Source organism: Lipotes vexillifer, unplaced genomic scaffold, assembly GCF_000442215.2.
Source record: "Lipotes vexillifer unplaced genomic scaffold, Lipotes_vexillifer_v1.1 scaffold63, whole genome shotgun sequence".
NCBI lineage: Eukaryota > Metazoa > Chordata > Mammalia > Artiodactyla > Lipotidae > Lipotes > Lipotes vexillifer.
Genome location: NW_006784492.1, coordinates 1,306,393 through 1,329,470, shown reverse-complemented (window position 1 = coordinate 1,329,470; position 23,078 = coordinate 1,306,393). Strand labels below are relative to the sequence as shown.

The 23,078-nt window shown below is 55.7% G+C and overlaps 1 protein-coding gene across 1 annotated transcript in view; it reads right to left on the bottom strand.

The window, feature by feature from the left end:
* Nucleotides 1–22,721, bottom strand: part of ABLIM2 (actin binding LIM protein family member 2) — a 126,051-nt gene extending 103,330 nt beyond the window's left edge. The window contains exons 1-3 of the mRNA XM_007456866.1: nucleotides 22,700–22,721; nucleotides 8,595–8,738; nucleotides 68–251 (exon numbers count right to left, since the gene is read on the bottom strand). Of these exons, the coding sequence (XP_007456928.1) occupies nucleotides 68–251; nucleotides 8,595–8,738; nucleotides 22,700–22,718 (347 nt within the window). The 5' untranslated portion in view covers nucleotides 22,719–22,721. The remainder of the gene's footprint in view (nucleotides 1–67; nucleotides 252–8,594; nucleotides 8,739–22,699) is intronic.
* Between the last annotated feature and the right edge of the window lie 357 nt (nucleotides 22,722–23,078).

Here is a 23,078-nt window from a genome sequence, read left to right as displayed (position 1 = left end):
GGAGGGAGGATGAGGGGAGGAGGGGGGGGGAGGGCTGGGGAGGAGCGGTTGCAGGTCCCGCACTCACCGGCAGACGGCACACACGAAGCAGCTGGGGTGGTAGGTCTTGCCCAGCGCCGACACCACCTCACCCTCGATGAACTGGTCGCAGCTAAAGCAGCGGGTCCCGTACAGTCTCTGGTAGTCCTGGGTGCAGATGTACTCGCCCTGCCGCACGAAGAAGCCGCCCTCGGCCAGGTCACAGCCGCATTCTGGGGACACACGGGAGGGGCCAAGGTAGCAGGTGACCACCAGCTCCCCAGTCCCGACGGGCCCCAGGCGTATCCCTCACTACACACAGGCTTTGGTGCGAACTCAGGGTGGCTTGCTGAACCTTCAGGGGGCCAGGCCCCAAGCACAGAGTCCAGCTCCGGCCCCTCAGCCTGGAGATGAGTGGCTTTTCTTGTGGAAGCTTCTAGAAAGGGGCACGGACCCGGGATGAGAAGCAGGCTGTGCTGAGGGGTCAGCCCAGCGCCTCCTCGCCTCCTGAGCCCACCAGGGATGCAGTGCTGATGCCCCATGAGCCGCCCCCAACCCCCGCTCCTCCAGGTGGGCTGTTCCCAGCAGGAAAATAACAGATGGGGAAGGCGGTTCACACCTGAGCACCTACCGCGTGCTAGGCCCTGTCCTGGGTGGGAGGATCCCCTGACCACAGTGAGCCTTCCTGACCCCCCTCCAGCCGTCTCCCCCAACATGGACAAGGCCAGACCCCTTGCAAAAGGGAGAGAGGCCGGGCACACTCACACTGACCCCTAATATACCTCCTGCCCCAGGGAGGACCAGGGGGACGTTGCCAGGCGGAGGATGGAGCACCTGCCCTCAGGACAGGCCCCAGGGCACATGGGAACTGGGCTTGGTTCCAGAGGGAGGAGCCTTCGCGCCCTCCCTGCGGAGGCCCAGCCTGCCAGCCTGTCAGGGCGGGGTCTTTGTGGGTTGCAGCCCCCTAGCCAGAGCCTTGAAATACCACGTAGCCCATCTTTGAATCAATGCCTAAAAATTTTCATCAAAACTTTAACTGATTGCAGAGGGTGTAGTTTCTGGTAAACTGTAAGGAACGGCATCTTTAAATTTAACTGGTAGATCGTAGATGCCGAAGCAAGACCACCGACCTCTGTTTACAAAACGCAGAGACAAGCTCTGAGTAAAAGCAGGTATTTCACCTTGTTCCTCGTTTGCTAGGAAAGCCTATTTCCATCTCTTTCCCCCACAGAATTGCACGCACACGTGACGTGTTTTAGAGATGGAAAGCGCCTATGGCTCTCTGCAACAAAAATCCCTCCATCTGCGTGGAAATTGATTTCTTAGGAATTTCTTATGGTCACAAGGCTCTAAATATTTAATAGCTTATTCTGGATAGGGCTGTTATGACAGCTACTAGTATAAAGCTATCAAAACAACACATATGTTGTGAATTTTGGTAAATTATTATTACGTGGATAGAGGACAAGCTTTTCACAGTGCAGCTCTTGATGACACGGATGGTGGTGGTCGAGGGGAGTTCCTGGTGTCTGATCAAGGGAGCCCCGACTTTTAAACTCCACCTTGTTTGGTGCCCTGGGGGACTGGAAGGCGAGGGCAGCCGAGCAGCCTTCCTGCACTGCAGGTGGCTTCTCAGGCTGGTCAGTTTGGGAAGAGCAAGTGTGGGAGTCTGAATCTCCAAGGGTCTTGGGGTCCCCGGGGGTCAGGTCTGCTTGGTCTGGTCAGCAGTGCCCTTTCAGCTCATGCACCGGTCAGTGCACACAACCCAGGACCTGGGGGCTCCGGGTGGCTCTGCCAGGTGGGCCCCACTCAGCTCAGCTCCCACCCCTACACAGGACGAGGTGGCGGGCCTCTCCCGGGTGTCCCTGTCCCCTCACCTGGGCCACAGGGCTGCACGTGTGTTACCCGGTTACAGCCACCAGAGTGGTTGGAAATCCTTCCTTCCACATCGCCAAGGAGCTGTTGGTTCTTTGGACATAAAGCTGAGCAGCTGAAAGCCCAGACTCCAGGGCTGCCCGGGGGATGCAGGCTCCACTCGTGCACTATGCTGTGTGCCCCTGGGCAAGTCCCTGATCTCTCTGGGCCCCCAAGTCCTCATCTGGGCCTACTCAGAGGTGAGAAGGGCAGCACAGAGGCGCATCCTATGCTAGTGTGACATAAGCCCCAAGTCGTGCGGAGCCACCATCCAGGCCATCGTTTTACTGACGTCACTCACCCCAGGAGGCCCGAGGCCGGTGCCCAGCTCTAAATCCTTCTCTCACCCAGCCCGAGAGTGAAAACCCTTTGTTCAGTCTTGCACCACAGGGCTTCCCTGGTGGTGCAGTGGTTAAGAATCCGCCTGCCAATGCAGGGGACACGGGTTTGAGCCCTGGTCCGGGAAGATCCCACGTGCCGTGGACAACTAAGCCCGTGCACCACAACTACCGAGCCTGTGCTCTAGAGCCCGCAAACCACAACTTCAGAAGCCCGCATGCTACAACTACTGAAGCCCATGCGCCACAAATACTGAGCCTGCGCTCTATGTCCCGCGAGCCACAACTACTGAAGCCCGTGCGCCTAGAGCCCGTGCTCCACAACAAGAGAAGCCACCGCAATGAGAAGCCTGAGCACCGCAACGAAGAGTAGGCCCCGCTCAACGCAACTGAAGAAAGCCCGCGCGCAGCAACGAAGACCCAACACAGCCAAAATAAATACATTTATTTAAAAAAAGAAAATCTTGCGCCACAGCGTAGGCCAAGCAGATGTACCCTGACTCGGGAAGAACAGCCTCCCTGAAGCCTCTGTAGGAGAAATAGTGTCTTTTTCAGTAAACGCTACCTGTAACAATTCAGCCCTTGAGTGATGGGCTGGTTCACGGACACCCTTGGCTCTGGTACTAGGCTCATTTTCTTTCTTTTCTTTTTTTAAAGATTTGTTATTTATTTATTTTATTTATTTTTGGCTGTGTCGGGTCTTAGCTGCGGCACACGGGATCTTCGTTGAGGTGCGCAGGCCTCTCTCCAGTGGCGTGCGAGCTCCAGGGCTCATTTTCTAATCTTCCTAAAGATATGACCGTATGGACTGTTCTTCGAAGGAGAAAACTGTGAAGAGGACCTAGTGCCCCACTATAACCTGCATCTACATCACGGAGGCACCAGGAGACTGAATTAAAGAAGCTTTCCTGCCCCGAGAGCCGGGCCCGGCCAATGCCACGTCCTCCCTGCCCCGCCCCAGTCATCTCTGCTACTGACCGGATTGTAGCTGCCTGGATCCACTAAGGTCGGGGCCAGACAGTAAACCCAGACCTCTGCCTGCTAAAAATAAAGAGTCCAAATTCGTTAATAATTTTGAACGTCCTAATCAAGACAATATATTCTCCTTACATTCCATCTGTCTATCCAAACAGCCAAGACCCAGTGAAGGGCACCAAGCAGCTGTGGGTGACCCGGAGCGGCCCGCCCCCCATCTTTGGCGGTCACTGTGGTCATTTCTGAGAAACGGTCGGGAGGGGGCGGGCCATGGTGGGAAGACAATCTGTACCACTTTCTGGAATACCCTTTGGCATCGACTCAAAGGAATGTGAAAACCGCTCCTACCCTTTGACCCAGTCGTCTCTCTCTGGGACTCTATCCCAAGGAACTGACCATGAACGTCCACAGAAGCTTTCTTGCATGGTGTTGGCTGCAGCATCACTACAGTATAATGTAGTAAATAAACGCTGGGCTTTAGAGACAGGCAGCCTGGGCATGAATGCTTCTTCCTGCTGCTTCCTGGCTGTGTGACCTGGGGCAAGTTACTTAACCTCTCTGAATCTCAGAGTCCTCATCTGTAACAAAGGGTTAACCATACTGATCACTCATGGTTGTCACAATAAATCAATGAGATGAGGCGTAGGAAACTGATTAGCCCAATGCCGGGCTGGAATCGATGTAAACGTTTAAGAGCTGAGGAATGGCTAAGTTTGCTACAGGCCAGGCATCTGAAGGAATCTGGGTATATACTGAAATTGATGTTGAAGGATGTATGATGGGGAAAGGGCTTACACAGTCCCTTAAAGAGAATAAATCGGGACACAAAAGTAAATATACAACAGGATTCAAATTGAAAAGACTCTTACAAAGGAGAAGGTTGGAAGGCTCTCTACCCAAATACGGACGGCAATTCCCCTGGGGTGGTCAGCTCAGGGATGCTCTTGTACTGGTGTCTGGGAAGAGGAGAGAGTGATTGATGTTAAAACACAAAGCAGACCGAGAACCCCAGGGCGTTCATGTGAGTTGGAGGGAGCTGGCTCAGGGCGGCGTGGTCACTGCCAGCCCAGGTCCTGACCTAACCTCTGCCTCAGATGCTCCATCTGGAAATAATAGGCCCACGTCACCGGAGATGCCTTCCTGCTGTGACTTTCCACAATTCTGCCATGTGATCCTGTTCTCATAAATGTCCCTGGAACGCAATCGTTTTGCCCCATTCCCTTGTCACCCCCAGTCGCTAAGACCAGCTCTGGGTGTGGCTCTTCATGGTCCCCATGGGGTTGTGTCCTTGTGGACAACCCCACCTGCTGTTACCAAGTTACAGGCAGAGCTGGTGGCCTCTTCCCCCAACACACACACACACACACACACACACACACACACACACACACTCACACAGAGGCTTCCCTCCCTCCTGTTTCCTTCGCTCTTTCTGCAATCATGAGCCTGCTCAGTCCTGCTGCCACACAGATCAGAAGACGCCTGCTTTCCTGAGGTCACACATGGCTGTGGCCTCATCTTTTCATCATTTCCGAGTCAGGGCCCTTGTTTCCAAGGCACCACGAGCAGGGCTACAAAAGATCCTGGTTGGAAACAAATGTTCTAGGGACCTCCCTGGCGGTAGAGTGGTTAAGACTCTGTGCTTCCAGAACCCAGACCTTCTGGCAGGGGGCGCCGGTTCAATCCCTGCTTGGGGAACTAAGATCCTGTATGCTGCGTGGTGCGGCCCCCCTGCCACAAAAGTTCTAAAAGCGCAGAACTCAACTACACATAAAAGGTCAAGAGAACCAGATTTGTTTTCCTGTGCAAATTTCAGTTGTAGCAGTGGTGACAGATTTCATTTTTCCTTGAGGATGTGCTATGTGCTGGATGTTTGCTATGTTTCTATCTTACACAGATTCCCATTTTGTATCGTGAAACTAGAGCTGGCTGGATTTCAAGACAATTCAGAAGCAGACGCCCCCTCACACTCTCGTCCAAGCTGCCATGGTCTCAGGCTGGGGCCCAGGCCCTTCTCCCCACCCTGCCCTGGCCTCCCCTCATCAGCACAGCACCCAGTGGTCTATGAAACTAAAATGGACAGGATCCTCCTGTGTTCTTTCTCTCGCGGTGTCGGAGCCCAGGTCCTCACGAGGACCCCCTTCCCCCCAGCCTTCCCCCACTCCCCCTCCTCACTCTACTCCAGACACACAGGCCTCGTGCTGTCCTGGAACCTGCCAGGCACACTTCCCTGCTTCAGTGTCACTGCACTGGCTGTTCCCTCTGGCTGCAATGCTCTTCCCTCACCTCCTTCAAGTCTTCAAGCAAAGGTCACCTCCTCCACGAAGCCTGCCCTGATTACCCAATTTAAAATAGTAACTCCCCGGCACTCCCAGCCCTGTCTTTATCTTGCTCTTTGTCTTCCCCTTCCTAGCACTTCACTTTCAGCATATGATGAAATTTGCTTGTTTATTCTATCTAGTGCTTACTGTCTGTCTCCCTGCCCTAGAATGTGATCTCCACAAGGACAAGGATGTCTGTTTTGTTCATGGATGCATCCCGAGCACCCAGAACACTGCCCAGCATGGAGTATGTGCCCAGTCGGGTTGCTGAATGGAAACTGAGGCTAAGGAACATGTCTAAGACCCACATGCGCTGGGGGTGGAAGAGGTGGGAATTGAACCCAGACCTTCTGGCATCAAAGCCCCAAGCTTGAGGCAGCCAAGACGGGCTGGAGAATTATGTGATTTCTTTCACAGATTTTCAGGTTTAGGTAAACCAAGGCACATCAAGCCAGTCCCTGGGTGGCGGGAACCCAACACATCGGGATCTCTTGGATCAGAATTAGACACAATTGTCTTCTGGGCTAACAGACCCTGTTTCAGTTGGCCTGGCAACACACCCACCCAGGGACAAACATGGCTGGAGTCAGTCAGTTCCCATCCTCCCATTACTGTTTGCCGGTGGAGTGGATGTGTGGCCTAGTTCTAGCCAGCGAGTCATACAGGAAGCCTGTGTGGGCTTCCAGGGAAAACCTTCTCCTCCCTGATCGAAGGGAGATTACCCTGATTACCCATTCAGAGTAATCATGCAGGGGGAGGGCCCCTTTGCCTGTGCACACCCCTGCCCAACTTCTTTCCCAGGGCTGCGTGTCAACCTGTGAGGATGTGATGTTTGGAGCTACAGCAGCCATCTTGAGACCATGAGGAGAGGCACTGCTGACATGTATAAGACTGGGGGGGAGTTGGGGGCGGGGAGTGGAAAAAGAACCTAGTCTTTGATGACTTTTTTGAGCTGTTAAATTAACCAGCTCTGGGGGTGAGAAGGCTACCTCCAGAATTCCTGTTAAGCTGATAAATATCCATGTAACTTAAGACATTATAAGTTGGGTCTTCTTTTTTATTCATCCAAGAGCACCCTCAATGATTCACAGACTTTGCATTTTCATGACAGCCTGGATAAAAGATCAATCTAAGACTATGCCACCCTCAAGCTTCAAAAAACACAACTTTTAAAAGCTTGCAGGAAATCTCAGATGCTCCCTGTCACCCTTCAGCAGGTGAAGCAGACATGCCACCTACTGAGGGCAGGGGCCCCGCTGTGCCTGCAGCCTGACACGGCACCTGGCCCAGAACGAATCTGTGGGTGAGTGGATGCGTGTCCGCCCCCTCCTCACTGGGACGCAGACCCTGCTGGGGGCCCTGCACCCCGTCCCTCCACGCTGGGTCTGGGGCAGAGCTGAGGCTCGTGGGAAGGGCTCCCCCGACTCTCGCCAGCTGCTCCCACAGGTGTCAACCAGGCAAGTCACACGTCACCCTTGCTTCCTTATATTTAAGTGGAGACAACGCCTCAGCACCCCCAATACTGGAGGACTTTGGAAAAAAACACACGGAAAGCACCGAGCTCACAGGAAGCGGCTCAGCAGAGGTGAGAGAAGGGTGAGAGATGGTGAGAGAAGGAAGCCTCCTCGGCAGGACCAGCAGGCTCCCTGGCAGCCCCTGAGGTTCAGTCCCCCTCCTTCGGCCCCGCTGCACCTTCCACACTGCACCTCACACCACGGGCACAGGCCTGGCCACCTCCGACGACCCAGCTCTCTTCTTTCTTTGGCTGAACTTAGAGCCGAAACGCCACCTCCTCCGTGAAGCCTTCTCTGGAAGTTCCCAGATCCCTCCCAGTGGGCCACCTTCCCAGCACTCGGCTTCTACCACTAACACCCAACTATTCCCGGCGAGATGGTAGATGCATCTCCTCACCAGACCTCACCTGTCAAAGCTAAATCTCACGCCTTCCTACTTAACGCTTTCCAAAGCCGGGCCTGGTGCACAGTAGGGCCTCCTGAGACCATGGTGGGCTGAGGGGACTCAGGCAGTTAATGGGCCCCGTGGTGCTGATAAAAGCCACAGCGCTGGATTATCTTACACGTGGTGTATTTCCCATCTTTGCCCATAAAGCCCAGGGGCTCACTGCCCCCGTGGCCCGTCGAGGCCCACATGCGAATGTCTGTGCATCTCTGGACGTCGTTTCAAACCCGCAGGAAAGCAGGCTGTGATGACACCGCTTGCTGTCCAGAGGTAAGGAGGGGTTTGCAGGGCCATTAAAAGAATTCTTTCTTTAAAACTGCAAATTCTTTGGGTTTGGACACTGTGTCAAATTGGTTTGATCTGCCCATCCCTTCCCCAAAATGCTACTTTTCATTTATTCTCAGGAAACTAAATGCAAATACACGAAACCCCATTGTACACGACAGAATGCGTAGTAACTTGAGCGTAGGGAGAAAGGGCAGGCTGGAAGGATGCTCCGAGCAAAGCCTGGCTCAGATAGAGGGATTTCACGTGATTTGTTTTACTTTCTTCTTATCTTTTTGGTATTATCTGAATTTAGTGATATTCATGTTATTTTTTATAATCAGAGAAAAAGCCGTGTTCATTTGGAGTGAACAGTAACGTTCTCAGTCCCGCTCTGGGAGGGTGCAGGGGCGCCCGAGGTTTGTGGCCCAGCTTAGGTCCTGTGCACCCTGTGGTGCTGAGTTCACGCCACCAGTGACGGCCATTTACTGTGTGGCTACGGGGCCCAAGTGGCCACTTTGCTCTGGCCAGTGGCTCACGGACATGGCTACGGCCATCCGAGGACACTGCCCCGGACCTGGACCTCATCCTCTGACCCTCCCCATTGGGCAGATGCCCCCGTCACCCCCATAAGGGGCACGGGCCACGCTGAAAAGATCACGCTGTTGTACGAAGGTTTGGGATCAGTTTTTCCAGCATCCCAGATCTAACGAGTTTCTGGGGCCCAGCGTGGCAGCTGGGAGGTGGGCTCGGCCACACGGCAGGGCTGTGCCTGGCCGCATCGCGGATGCGGGTCGGTGCTCACCTTTGCAGACGAAGCACTGGATGTGGAAATACTTGCTCTGCACCCGCAGCACCTCCCCCCTGCACACGTTCCCGCAGGTGTTGCACAGGATCGCGGTGCTGGCCGGCTTCTCCGGGGCACTGTGGGCAGCCTGGGGCTCCGACACTGTGGGGAAAAGGCGCTGTGTTAGAAAGTGGGACATGCCGGGCACCAGTGAGCAAACCAGCGACCGTGCGAGGACTCGGGGCCCAACGCATCTCCCAGCACAACCCAGAAGGCTTCGGGGGACCAGCGGAGGTCGGGTAATGTGAGACCCCGACAGCGGTCCTGTCCCCCACCTCTGTGTGCCCACCTCCCAAAGGGCAGACGATCCCCCTGTGGCCTTGACCTGGCATGACTGTGGCCCTCAGGGGCCTGGTGAGCTGGCCAGTCATTCTGCAGCGAGGGATCCAGGTCCCCTCTTCTGAGAGTGCAATAACCACATCCTCCTGTGAGCTCGCTTTGAATCCCCTCTGTGCCCTGGGCACAGTGACCTGAATATTGTCACTGTCCCCCTTAGAGCCAGCCATGACCTAGGATGGCTGAGGAGGCACTGGAGACCCCCAGAGGGACAGGTCAGGGTGGACGGTCAAAGGGCCCGACTGTGGGGCTGCTGGGGTCTGGGCAGGGCATCACCCACATCCTCCAAAGGTGCCCGTGGAGGCCGGCATGCGGGACGTTGGGGCCCACAGCGGGTCTGTGCTCGGGGAGCTCCAGCCCAGCAGTGGCGGCCGCCAGGTGAGAACCAGCTGCAAGCCAAGCGGCAGAGCTGTGGTCGGGGGATGCCTAGGGGCTGGGGACCAGCTCTGTCCCAGCACAAGGAGGCGGTGGAACCGCAGGCAGAGAGCACAGCCCACGACGGGGCCCCAGCAGCCCGATCCACCCCCCACTCAGGACCAGCCCAAGAAGGCGCAGCCTGCCTCTGGCCAGTCACCTGGGACAACCCTTGTAGCAGCCCCCCAGCCCCCATCAGAGGCCCCTGAGCCCCCTTTTCTCCACTGGGAAGCTCGCCCACTCCTCTGCCTGCCTCTGGGTCTCTGCCAGGCACGTGACGAAGGCTAACCCCCGCCCAGCCAGCTCTGAGCAAACAGCCTTTGCCTTTTGCAAGCGTGGGTCTCTGCTTAGATCCACATCTTCCAGTCCCACGCTCCCGTCTTGGTCTGGGGTCACCGACCTGAGGCTGAGGCAAGGGCAGGGTGCAGGTGGTGCACCTAGGGAACCCCGGGTGGCAGGAAGGAGTGGGGGCAGTGATGGCATGCTGTTGAGCTGGACACTCCCTCGGAGCCCCTCTAGGGCGTCCCTCAGAAGGAAGGGGGCCGGGGCACGGGCCCTGCTCCCGTCACCCCGGTGAGGGTTGCCCCAAAGCTGGAACGCCTGTCTCCCTTTCCTGGGCTGAATGAGTTCTGAGGTTTCAGCAGAGGCTGAAAGAGCCCGGGAGCCGCGGGCACCTGAGGCGGGGAGTCCGCAGGCCCAGGTGCACCGCCCACCTGTACACCGCTGGAGTCATAGGGGGGCCCAGGGGAGGTGGTGCGGGCCCAGAAGACACCCGCCACCTGGGATGCCCCAGATACACCACGCTTCATTGGAGAGTTAAGCGTATTCATACACACACACACACACACAATACACACGCAGAGACACACAGATATACACGTACATACACACAGAGACACACACATACACACAGAGACACACATACACACAGAGACACACATACATACATACACATACACAAAGAGACACACAGGCACACAGATACACATAGACACACATACACGTACACACACAGATACACATACATACACACGAGACACACACACACATACACATACACACAGATACACTTTCACAGAGACACAGATACACATACATACACACACAGATATATACACACACAAAAACACAAATACACATACATACACAGAGACACAACTATACATATGCGCCCACATAGACAGACATACACACAGACACAGACATACAGATACACACACAGACGCACAAATACACATGGACACACACAGAGAGACAGACATGCACACATGCGCACACACACATTTACAAAATCGCTAAACACCAGCACCTATTGAGCATCAGCCCCAGAATGTCTCCTCATTCTTGTAAAAACGGAGGAGGTGGATGTCACACAGAGGAGGGCATTTCTCCATCCAGTTTCCAGCCTGCCCCCCAGGCCCACCAGACCCCATCCCGTCCCGGGAGCCCTGCTTCTGCAGCACAGGGCTCCCTCCTCTGGGTCCCGTCCGTGGTGGGGAGTTTGACCGTGGAGGAGGGCCTGGGCCACGCTGGGGACATCAGGCCTTCCAGGAGGAGGCTCTGAAGACCCCAAGGGTAGCAGGTGTCAGCTGTCTGGGGACAAAAGCCACACAGCCTGGAGAAGCAGGTGCCAGAAAGGAGAGGATGGGCACAAAAAAAATCATTTGGTGTCACCCTTAGTACCCCAGGCCCAGTGTCAAGGCCTGCCTGCGTTTCCAAGGGTGTCAGGACCAAACGGCAAACTGGACAGTGCCGAGCCCAGTGAGGGCCCCAGAGTTCTGTCTGCCATCCTGGGAGCTGTGCTGACACTTCCACTCTGGTTTAAGTGTCAACATACGATAATCACAGAAACTGCCTCATCCAGTACTTAATAAAATTGGTATAAGGGGGCAGAGAGCAAGGATGTCCTGGGCTAGAATTTAGGACTCCCTGTGCGGAACGAGCCATTGGATTTGAAGTTTGAAACCTCAGGTGGAGCCGGCTCATGGCTGTGCAAGGGCAGCCCCAGGGCTCACATGGGGCTGATGGGGTCCTGAGTCACCCTGTCCACACTGAGGCTAAATCAAGATTTGAGGGCGTGGCCACAAAGATCTTTAACACTATTATCTTTTCATCCATTACGCATACAAAGGACAATGTGTCTCATGTCTCCATGAATAGCCAGGCAAAGTCTACCCACCACCCACGTGGAGGGGTGGGGGGGGATCGGTGTCAGAGCCCTGGGCGCAGACGGCCGGGTGCAGCCCAGCTTCACCTCCGACGTGCAGTAACCTGGAACTCCCAGCCGTCTGTCCATCTGCCATCTGCCCTCTGCTCACAGCATCTGCCCCAGGGGATGCTAGGACCATGGGCAGAAATGTTTGTCTAGCAAGCAGCCCAGGGTCCGGCAGACCATAAATGCTCAATACACAATAGCCATTGTCATTTTCAAGGATACACAGCCTGACATCACCAGTTTCCTGGTTACTGGAAATACTGCTTGATTTGGGGCGAAACCTGCTTTAAGAGGATCGTTTTTATGGAAGCACCAACTCTGCCCGCCTGGCGCGTCCTCCACAACCTGCTGGGGCCTCTGGTGGCATGGCGAGAGAGCAGGGTGCTGCCCCCTGGTGGTGGGAAGTAGACACTGCACAGAGGGGGCCTGTCTGTGCAGGTACCACCCGCGCAGGTGTTCCCTCCAGCCCGCATCTGCCCCCTTGGCCCTGGGGTCAGAGCCTGAGAATCCTGTGGATTTGAGGTGTGGGGGCCTTATTACCCCTCAGGATGGACTTACTCCTCAAACCTCCTGCAGCTGCCCGATTGGGTGCTTTGCGAAGGGGACTGGTGCTCACAGCAGCCGGCAGAGCAAGTGCTGTGGTCACTGCTGCTGCCGCCCGGCGAGTGGACTGGGGCCAAGGAGCGGCGGCCCAGCTGGTACATGACTGCAACAAGGAGGGATCGGGACCCTCACATGGCAGGACAGGACAGGAGTGGGCCCCTAGACAGGGATGCGGCAGTTCTGGCCAGACCTCATTACACCAAGAACTATCAAGACGTGAGCTATGAAGCCATCTGAAGGCACCTCAGATGCATGCTAAGTGACAGAAGCCAGTCTGAAAAGGCTGCACACTGCGTGACTCCAACCCTATGACGTCATCAAAAAGGCAAAACCACAGAGACAGTAAAAGATCAGTGGTTGTGAGGGGTGGGGAGGGAGGGATAAGTAGGTGGAATACAGGGGTGAATACACGTCATTATACATTGGTCCAAACCCAGAGAACACTCAACACCAAGAGCGACCCCTGATGTAAACCGGGCACTCTAGTTAATATATCAAAAGTGGTTCATCAGTTGTAACAAATGGAGCACACACAAACATCACAACAATGTAACAGGCAGATGCTAACAGGGGAAACGGGATTTGGGGTGGGGTGTATATGGGAACTCCTTACTTTCTGTTCAATTCTTCTATAAACTGAAAACTGCTCTAAGAAATAAAATCTATAAAAAAAAAAAAAACTTAAAAGAGAGAGAGAAACGGAGAGAGACGCGAACTACCACACTCCAGACCTAACCCTGAGGGCAGCAGGCGCATTTCTCTACAATTTCTGGATCGGCTGGCACTCTAGTTAATATATCAAAAGTGGTTCATCAGTTGTAACAAATGGAGCACACACAAACATCACAACAATGTAACAGGCAGATGCTAACAGGGGAAACGGGATTTGGGGTGGGGTGTATATGGGAACTCCTTACTTTCTGTTCAATTCTTCTATAAACTGAAAACTGCTCTAAGAAAAAAAATCAAAAAAAAAAAAAAAAACTTAAAAGAGAGAGAGAAACGGAGAGAGACGCGAACTACCACACTCCAGACCTAACCCTGAGGGCAGCAGGCGCATTTCTCTACAATTTCTGGATCGGCTGTAACATTTCATTTAACAAGTCTCCGACTGCGATGATAATAATAACGTAAAACATAAAGTCAAGTGGTAAAGGATCAATCACATGGGGCCGTGACTACTTAATGCCCCCGAGATAATGAAATCCCAGCCTGAGGAGCCTTGCTGGGAATAAAAGAACGATTACCGGTAACATCAACACAGAACTCACGTTCACAGTGGAGGGACGTGGCTTCCTCGGGGCTGCCCCGGCAGTCGCTGTGATCCTGCCTCTATAATCCCTCTGGGTACAGTCCTGATCTGCCCCCAGGTACACGAGGCCTGGAGGAACCAGGACAGCAGCCGGCAGCGCCGGGTTTGGAACCCACCCACCATCCAGGGGCAGCTGTGTGACCTTGAGAGCAGACTGAGCTCTGAGAAGCCTCTGTGTTCACGACTGTACTTTGGAGCCTGGTCTCAGGAGGCACCATGTAGAACCCAGTGAAGTGGAGAAAGCTTCTGGTACAATGCCTGACAGGTGTGGGGACCAACAGCTGCTGGCTTAGTCCTTGCGGGTCTCAGAGGCAAACCCGTGACTTGGGGGTGGGGAGGGGCAGAGGCTGTCGGGAGGGGGCCACACCTTTGCTCCCTCAGCAGCCTCATCGGCAGCTTGTCCTAGGATTGTCTTTGGCCTCGGTCCATGGCTGGGTGGGTGAGCAGGAAGGGGGGGCAGCCTGCACTGACCCCAGCTGCCCCCCTCCCTGGCTGTCACCCTGGGCAGGCCAACGTGACCATACAGAGCCTCAGTTTTCCCTTCTATAAAATGGGGGTAACTATTCCTAAATGTGGGACCCTTGTCTGGGTCAGATAAGAACACACATGAGGCCAGCGACCACCTGGGCGCCTGCTGGGTAAGGCAGGCACAGGAGGCAAGGACTGTGACGGGGTGCAGGTGACACAGCTGCTCCCTCCAGAGAGGGTCTGATGGCAATCTCCGGATCAGTGGGGGCTTCTCGACACTGACCTCTGCTCCCCAGCGCTTGGCCCAGCTGGGGCCAATCCTGATGTTCCAAATGGGAGCCACCCAAATCCAGCACTGGGCCTCGCTGGTGCTTGCCTTGGGAAGCAGGCATGGTGGCTGAGCCCCACAGGCATCACTGCCAAGGTCAAGGTCAAGTTCTCAGCTCCATGTCCATCCTAGCGGGCAGACCCCCAGGAGACTGGGCAAGAGCATCAGGGGGCTTGTAGGTTTCTTTACTTTGATAGATGGGCCCTCAACACCCTCTGCCCAGAGAGCTGGGGGAGCTCGCCTCTGGCCGGGTTACCCACCAAACACTCCATTCTCCCCTCCACTCCATTCTCACAGACCCACCTGGGTGCGGTTTCCCACTTTGTTCATAGTAACTCACCAAGCTGGCATCAGTGAAGACACACAAGCAAATGTGCCACGTGCTCCTGTCATGGGACCTGGGAGCCAGCTGTGATGCCACCTGAACACGTGTCCACCATCTCTCCTCCACGGGATCCTCGCTTGTGCAGGGAGCATGGCGGGCCCTGCCTTCTCCTGCCAAGGAGCGTCTACCCTGACCCTTCACGGTGCCCTAACCACGGAAACGGCTGCGGGTCACCTCGACCTCATTCTGACGGCAAAAGTGCAGGGTGCTCGGCCAAAGCGCGTTCAACTCCAAACACCAAACAATAAAGCTCTTTTTCTTCTTGTTTGCTGTTCATTCATTCATTCACCCAACAAATGTCGGAGACCTACTATGTGCCCGGATTCCACTGGAACAAAACAGACCCAGCCCTGGCCATCATTTGGTCCATACCACACCCCACAGGAATGGCCTATCACCCCCATTTCACAGATGAGGACATGGTGGCTCAGAGATGCACGGGGATTTTCCCAAAGCCACAGGGCTGGATTAGGGACTCAGCTGGGGTCCCCCCTCAGGTGTCTGATGCCACCATCCCCTTTGCCACCTGCTGGTCTGCAAGTCCCAAATCATGGGCTCACTTGCTCACCAAACAGGAACAGAGGAGCTGGTGGGCATCCGGGGAGGCGGGTATGCAAACTGGCCAGGCACGGGTGTAGGCAGGCGGCAGGAGAGGGGACACACCGGGCCCAGGGAATGGGCATGCAGGGGGCAGGGGACCCTCTTCCTCCAGAGATTCATCTCATGTCTCACCTCCCAGACAGCACAGCACACGTCGTTCTGTGGTCCTTGGGGACTTTTTCAACTGTTTATCTCCGCTCTCCCTCAAAGCCTCTGCATTTGGTCCTGTCCCTTCTCGAAGGGCCCAGTTAATGCTGGACCCCGAGCAGGCACTGCTGGGTTGGCCAAAGACCAACAGACCATGTTCAGCTTGTTTTCCAGGGTTTGCTCTTGAGGCAAATCCACCTTGACATCAGGAGGTGGAGCTCCCTGCATCCTTGGGGATCTAACTGTAACCCATGCTCCATCAGCCGGGGAGGTTTTGTAGAGCTCTCCACCCTGCTCCCTGTATTATGCAAACAGCTGGCTTGGGGTTTCCACATTGTATGACTCTGTTCTACTGTTGAAAGCTTTGGAAGACCATGCATCACACCCTCTCCTGAGAGTCCCATCTGCCTAGAGCGGCTCCCAGGCTCACCGTTCTCGCCTCCCCTCAGGCCTTTCTTTCTAACCGTGACAATGAGCAGAGAACTATGGCGGGAGGCACAGGGCGGTGGGGAGGTGAACCTGTGTGTAGTCAAGGAGGGCTTCCAGGAGGAGGTGACACAAGATGCAGAGGTGCCTTCTGGGACAGCAGCAAGCACACATCACTGTGCTCATCTCCATCACAATACTGCCCAATTTGGGTGGCCCTTGCCTACTGGTCATCTGCCTCCCTGGCCTGAAGTCCCCCAGGGCCAGGGTCCAGGTCTGAGAAGTGCGGCTCCCTAGGACTGGGTTCCAGTGCAGACAGAGCAAGATGCACTCAGCCAGGCCTGGCTGGGAGACGGCTCTCACATACCACGTGGCCACAAGCATCCTTGCAGCTAGCACGCCCTCCAGCACAGGGGTTTCTTTAGACTGGTTTTCTAAACGTCGAGTTAATGGCACAAAAGCCTTAGGGGGTCTGTCTCCCCTGCCCTCAGGACGTCCTCTATAGGTTTCTTCTGGTTCAGGAATAGGCCGGGAGCTCACTTCCCGCCCTCCCAAGCGCTATGTGTTGGAAAATCAAGCCAAATCACACGTCATTACTTCCATCTTAACCTCCTTAAGGGCTGACCGCTAATTATAACCAGGAGCCAGTAAGCGGCTCTCTGTTCCCACCTGTTCTCACCAAGGCCATCAGCAGCCTGGACCCAGCCAGCCGGCTGTGAGGGTCTCAGGCTGTCCCTGCACTGCCAGACCTGTCTGACTCTTCAGGCACGTCATTCATCTGTCCTCCACCCAGCGAAGACAGCTCTGAGCTCTCTTTGCACTGGGACAAGTTTATTACCTTCTGGGTCTGGTTCCAGAAACTGGTCCTGCCTGTTCCAAATTCAACCAGAGCTGTCCTAGCGAGTTCCCATGAGGCTCTCTCGCTTAAATCCCCCAGGCGCCTGGGGCCCAGCTGCTTAGCCCGGGGAGATGCCAGGTTAGACTGCAGGTCAGCTGTCCTGGCCCCCAGTGACCGAGGGCAGAGCTCAGGTGGAGTCACTGCGGGGAAAACCCCAGATTCCTGCTTCATGCGGGGACCCCCATAGCCAGACATGATAAACCCACAGTGACCAGGAAGAGGAGCCACCGTGGATTTCCCAGGAGGCTTTGAAGGTCCAACCAGTGAGGGCAATGGGAGGCCAGCTGTGGGCCAAGGGCTCTGGGTGGCCATTCACCCCTGGGCCTCGCCTATCATCTGTTCAGGGAAGCCACAGCTCTGTGATGGAGTGGGGTTCAGAGAGTGCAGGCAGGGGGTGGACACCAAGCCAGGCACACAGCAGGAGCCCATCCCGCAGTCCCCAGGACCCAGGGAGTCCCTGGACACTGACCTGGTGGCTGGTGAGTCTTGGGAGACAAGGGCACACAGCTGCAGAAAAACACCCTGATGCTTATGTCCAGAGGCCCTCCCCCGAGACGCTGATCAGGAGCCGGCCACTGGGAGACATGCCCTGCAGTCCTAGCGAGGCCCGTCTTACCTAACAAGCTGAGGCAGACCCCTTGCCCTCCCGTCCCCCCTCCCCCGCCCAGTGTCTAATCTGAGTTGACCTCTAAAGGCTCAAGTATCTGAGAAGTTCTCCACTTTGACCCAGTGGGACAGTGTCCCCTTGAGTCCCATGGAGCCCATGGCAAGGGGACAGCCAGGACGATAGAGCCCCCAGACAAGCTCTCCAAGCTGGCCAGGTGGCAGGATCAGGGACGGTGGCATTGAACACAAGCACGTGCAGGTCCCTCCCCTGCTCAGGAACCTTCCATGGCTCCCCAGAGCCCTCAGAACACAGCTCAGCCCCAGAGCCACCACCGAGCCTCCAAGCCAGTGCCCACCTGGTCCCCTGACTTATCTTCCACCGCCCCATGAGCCCAGACTCTCTCCCAAAGCTGTCCTCAGGGGTCCCAGCACCAGCCTTGGCTCCCACCATGCCCTCCTGGGGGTGCTGTGCCTGCCCATCGCTGCCTGTGAAAACCCAGTTCAGTCTTCAAGGCCCCCGTCCAGGGCCTCTTCCGTACCGACCCACTGTGTGCTGAGCGTCTCCCATAGCACAGTGATCCTGTAAAAACATGTACCCATTTTACAGGTGTGAAAACCGAGGCACAGCAAGTGAGGGGACTTGCCCATCGTTCCCCTGGGTCACGGACTGTGCGACCTTGGACAAGTCACGTCACCTCTCCACAACGGTGAGTAAGCCTCTGACTTGCAGAAGGTAGTCTGGGCTCCCCAGGTGGAGACACCCCTGGAGGCTCCTGTCTGCTTGCCAGGTCCCCCTAAAGACCTATGCCGGGCCAGGGAACAAGTGACCCAGTTCCCCTGGACCATCCTGGGCGCTGCTTGCTGTCCCAGCACAATCATTCTATCCAACGTGTCTCAGTTTGGGTAATGAATCCAGGGTCCCCATGCCCACAGTGGCGGTACTGATGCTTGGGTCCTTTTCTGGCAGGTCAGGGTCCCAAGACCCGCCCATGACCAAGAGGTGGGGGGACATTCACAAGGTTAAACTCCACTGACCCCGGGAGGCTGAAGAGTCAGAAGGGATTTCTAGCTGAGCGAGAAGAGCTTGGCTTCTAGATTCCAGCCAACTCAGCTCAGACCCCCGGAGGACCCCGTGAGGTGCGGTAGAGTCCCTGAAGCCCCAGGACTCTTCCTGTCCTGAAGCAGGGGAGCCTTCAGACAAAGTCACTCTCAGCCATACAGTGATGGCCATGGGGTCACAAGCAGCCCCACTGAGCCCGAAATGAGCCTCTTACTCAGGGCTCGGGCCGGGGGTCGGGCAGTACAGGAGGGGTGGCAGGAAAAGGAAAACCAGCGAGCCGCCCTGTCTCCCTCACTCTTAGAGTGTGTTAGCTGGAAAACGTTGCGGGGAGCTCCTACGAGGCCACAGAAAGGAACTCGTCTGTGATGGATTGAACTATGTCCCCCAAACTCACGTGCTGGAGTCCTAGCCCTCAGCACCTCGGAATGTGACCTGATTTGGAGAGAGGTGACTGAGTTAAAGTGAGGCCATTTGGGTGGGTCTGGATGCAGTATGACTGTGGCCTTATGAACGGGGAACTAGGGCACAGAGACGCACAGAGGGAAGATGGTGTGATGCACAGGGGAAGGACGGCCATCTGCAAGCCAAGGAAGCCATGCTGGGAACACCTTGATCTCGGACTTTTGGCCTCCAGAACTGTCCAAGAATAACGTCTGCAGCATTTGTTACGGTGGCCCCAGGAAACCAGCCCTGTGGGGAGAAAGCTGGAGCAGGGCCTGGGACATGCCGGCTCCCCGCTCCCGGTCTGAGCCTGTCTTCCTCCGTAGAGTGGGACAGTGACGCTGCCCCAGGCTGGGCTTCTGGAGGCTGGCACATGGCAGGGGCTTGGCAGGGCTGGTGTGTGCTGGGTTGGGGGGGTTCCTTCCAGAGGCAGAAGCTGGGAGAACACGGCAGTGAACAGCCCCCTGGAAGCTCAGGCTGCCCACAGGGGCGCCCAGTTACCCTTCAGCTTGAGTTTCTAGCAACTCACAGACCCTTGAAGCTTCTAGCAGCTGGTCCAGGTGCCCTGGCCACCCACGTCCCTGGAGGGTGTTATTTCATCGCCGGAAGAGCAGCCCTTCCTGACCGGAGAGGTGTCTGAGGATCTCACGGGCAGCATTCCGGAAGGTCAGGGCTTAGTGGGCACCTGGGCCCATCCCCTCTCCCCACACACAGGGGGAGCCACAGATGGCAAGTCTGAGGCCAGGCCAGGACCGGGGCTTGGGTCTCTGGGCTCCCAGGCCAGTGCGTGTCCCTGGTGTCACCTTGCCGTGAGCCAGGGCGGCCACCACTGGACCAACAATGTATGCCTCGGGCCCAGCACACAGAAGATGCCCCATAAAGGTTCCTTAAATCTAATGGGAAACAGGGAATGGCATTTGGTGACTCGGAGCACAGTACAGCGCCCTGCGGGGGTGAAAATTAATAGTCTGAGTGACAATATCTATCGTCTTTCAGCTCTTGTGCCCAGACTAAGGGCCAGGCACTGCGCTGGGTGATTTCCACCCATGACCCGGGTCACAGAGCTGGAAATGGGCACACAGCACAGCTGGGACTGGAACCCAGGCCTGCAGGATCCCAAGCCCCAGCTGTCAACTCCCACTGAGAGGGTCTGTGAGGGCTGAGCTAATCCCGCCAGGGACCCTTACTCTCCAGGCTGTGTGCAGTGAGACACGGCAGTGTGGGAGCCCATATCGTACGGATATGTATATATATACATAATAACGCTTTCAAGGTCCACCCCCGTTGCAGCAGGTGTCAATGCTTCATTCCTCTTAATGTCCAAATAACTCTCCACTATATGAACATACCACATGGACCCATTCGCCGTTGGTTTGGGGCTTGTGTCCACTTTGGGGCTGTTACAGAGAAGCCACTCTGACCATTCATGCACAGTCGCTTTTGTGTGGACACGTTTCCCTTTCTCGCTGGGTCATACGGTAACTGTTTAACCATTTGAGGAAGTGCCAGACTATTTTCCTGAGTGGCTGAACCATTTCACCTTCCCACCAGCAGCTGCTCCACACCTCTGCCAATATCGGTTACTTTTGGTCTGTTTCATCACAGTCACCCTGGTGGGTGTGAAGTCTGTCTCGCTGTGGTTTGGATCTGCACTTCCCGGTGACTAATGATGTTGAACATATTTTCATGTGCTTGTTCACTATTTGAATATCTTCTTTGGAAAAATGTCTATTCAGATCCTTTGTCCGTTGAATTTGGTTCTTTTTCTGACTGAGTTTATAAGGGTTGTTTACATATTCTAGATACAAGCCCCCCATCCGATATATGATTGGCAAACATTGTCTCCTATTCCGTGAGTTGTGTTTTCATTTTCCTCACAATGTTCTTTGCAGCACAAGGGTGCTTAATTTTGACGAAATCCAATTCATCTATGCTTTCTTTTGTTGTTTGTGTACGTAGTGTCATTTCTAAGAAACCACTGCCCGATCCGAGATCACAAAGGCTTATCCTTATATTTTCTTCTAAAAGTTTTATAGTTGTTTTTTTTTTTTTTTTTTACTTTTAGCTCTTATTATAATCTTACATAAATAGAATCACATTTCCCTTACTGCTATTTTTATCACAAGATGCCATTTCTTCATCGGTGAATCGGGAACAGCAGTGCTTATTTCACGGGGTTTGTGCAATTTTTAATATTATATTGTTTTGCCCTTTGCCCATCATCTGTGAAAGCACAACAGGGAGTGAAGGGCATTGCGTTCTCAGCTGAGCGGGGAGACCTGCCCAACCACCGCATGGAAATTCCATTTGAGAAATGAACATCGTCACATGTCTCAGCTCCTGGAATCTGCCGCTATTTTCAGAACAATCCAGTACACTGAGCAGGTCGGGGGATGTTACCTGACCCCAAGCCAACTGGTGCTCTAAATCCTGGAGTGAGACCTCCACGGGGGGCTGAGCCTGGCCAGGCCAGGGGCCACCCACAGCTACACGCTTTGGGGGGACAAAGATGGAGGGTCTGCGATGCTGGTCCACAGCACCCTGGGAGGGAGGAACGTAATCACCCCCATTTTACAGAGGGGGTCCTTGAGCCCCCCCGCCCCCGGAGCGGGAAAGCGCCCTGATCAGGGCCACAGTGAGGTCAGGCCAGAGGCAGGGCTGGAAGCTTCACTGGTCTGGCTTCAAAGCCACTGCTGCTGCCCCACCCCAGAGCTGCCTCCTTCAATAAAAATCTCCTGAGTCTCTCAGTGTGTGGGATGCTGACGGGGACATATGAACGAGGGGTCCCGGATCCTGCCTCCGGACAGACTCCACAGCCAGAAGGGAGGACGCCAGTGAGGGCAAGGCTCTGCTGTGGCTGCCCAGAGAGGAGGGGTCCGCTGGGCACTGAGCCTCGCGCCCGGACGGAGGCTTGAGGACCAGGGAGCATTTCAGGCTGGAGGCTGGGCCCCAGCTGGAGCCCCTACACACCTTGGGCTCACGGAGGCTCCACCCACCTCTCTGCTTCTGGGGGTCCAAGCTCCTTTCCCTGTCCCTCCCCCTCCCCTCCACCATCTCACTCTCCCACCCCGACCCTGCCCCAGAGCTTTCTCACCGTGTCAACAGGTGGGGTTTGAGTGGATTACAAGCTACTTATTGTTTCTGTCTAACTAGCTTGATGGGCCCTGTTCTTTGCGTCAACACGGGAAGGACTGAAGTCTTTTACGATATTCCTTAAGGCCGGTTTCTCAGCCTCGGCCCAACTAACATTTTGGGCTGGACCCCTCTTCTGTGGGGCCGCCCGGTGCACTGCCAGATGGTGAGCGGCGTCCGTGGCCTCCATCCCCCAGGTGCCTGTGGCACCCCTACCCCCGCCAAGCTGTGACCATCAGAAGTGTCTCCAGACGTCGCCAAAGTCCCCCCGGGGAGCAAAGCCACCCTTGGTCGAGAACCAAGAACCGCCTTTAAGGAAAGAAAGGGAGGGCGGGAAGGCGCAGAGGCCGAGGGCCCAGGGACTCGGCCAGACTATAGGATCCAGCTGCAACATTCACCATGGTGCAGTGCTGGACCAGACCCTCCCCGTTCCCCAGTCTCAGCTTGCTCATCTGTAAAACGGGTCACTGCACAGGGCTGTCATCAGCAGTTCACAGGAGTCCCCGAAGCCAGGCATACAGTCGGCGTGCGTGAGTGCTGGTCCTCTGTACCTTTATAAACAGAGGCAGAGCTCACACTGCCCCCCTCGTGTTGGACCCCGAGCTTATTTGGGGGACTGGAGACTTCTAGTTAGAAAAGAAGCCATCCTCTTGGGCTGATGGTCCCAGTGGACAGGGCAGTGTGGGCCTTACCTGTCCCTCCTCCGGGCATCCCCATGGACTGCGGCCTCCACCCGAAAGGCCAGGACCCTGGAGGCTGCCGGCGGCAGCTGGGTGAGGGCTCGAGCCTCTGAGGCCAACATGGCTCCAGAGGGACATGCCAGAGGGTCACGTGGCAGCTGCCCACCCTCATGCCCGAGGAGGGACGGGCCAAGCCCTTCCCAGCACACCGAAATAGACTCCCACCCGGCTCCAGAATGCACCTGTTCCCAGGCGTCCGGGAAAGGGACTTTGCAAAGGCAGTGGGGGAGGGACTGGGGGAGGGCCGGGACCATCTACTGTCCCATGTGCCAGGCGCAGCCCACAAGCCCTCCCGGCACCTCCCAGCCAGTACCCGTGTCCTGGGGCTGCC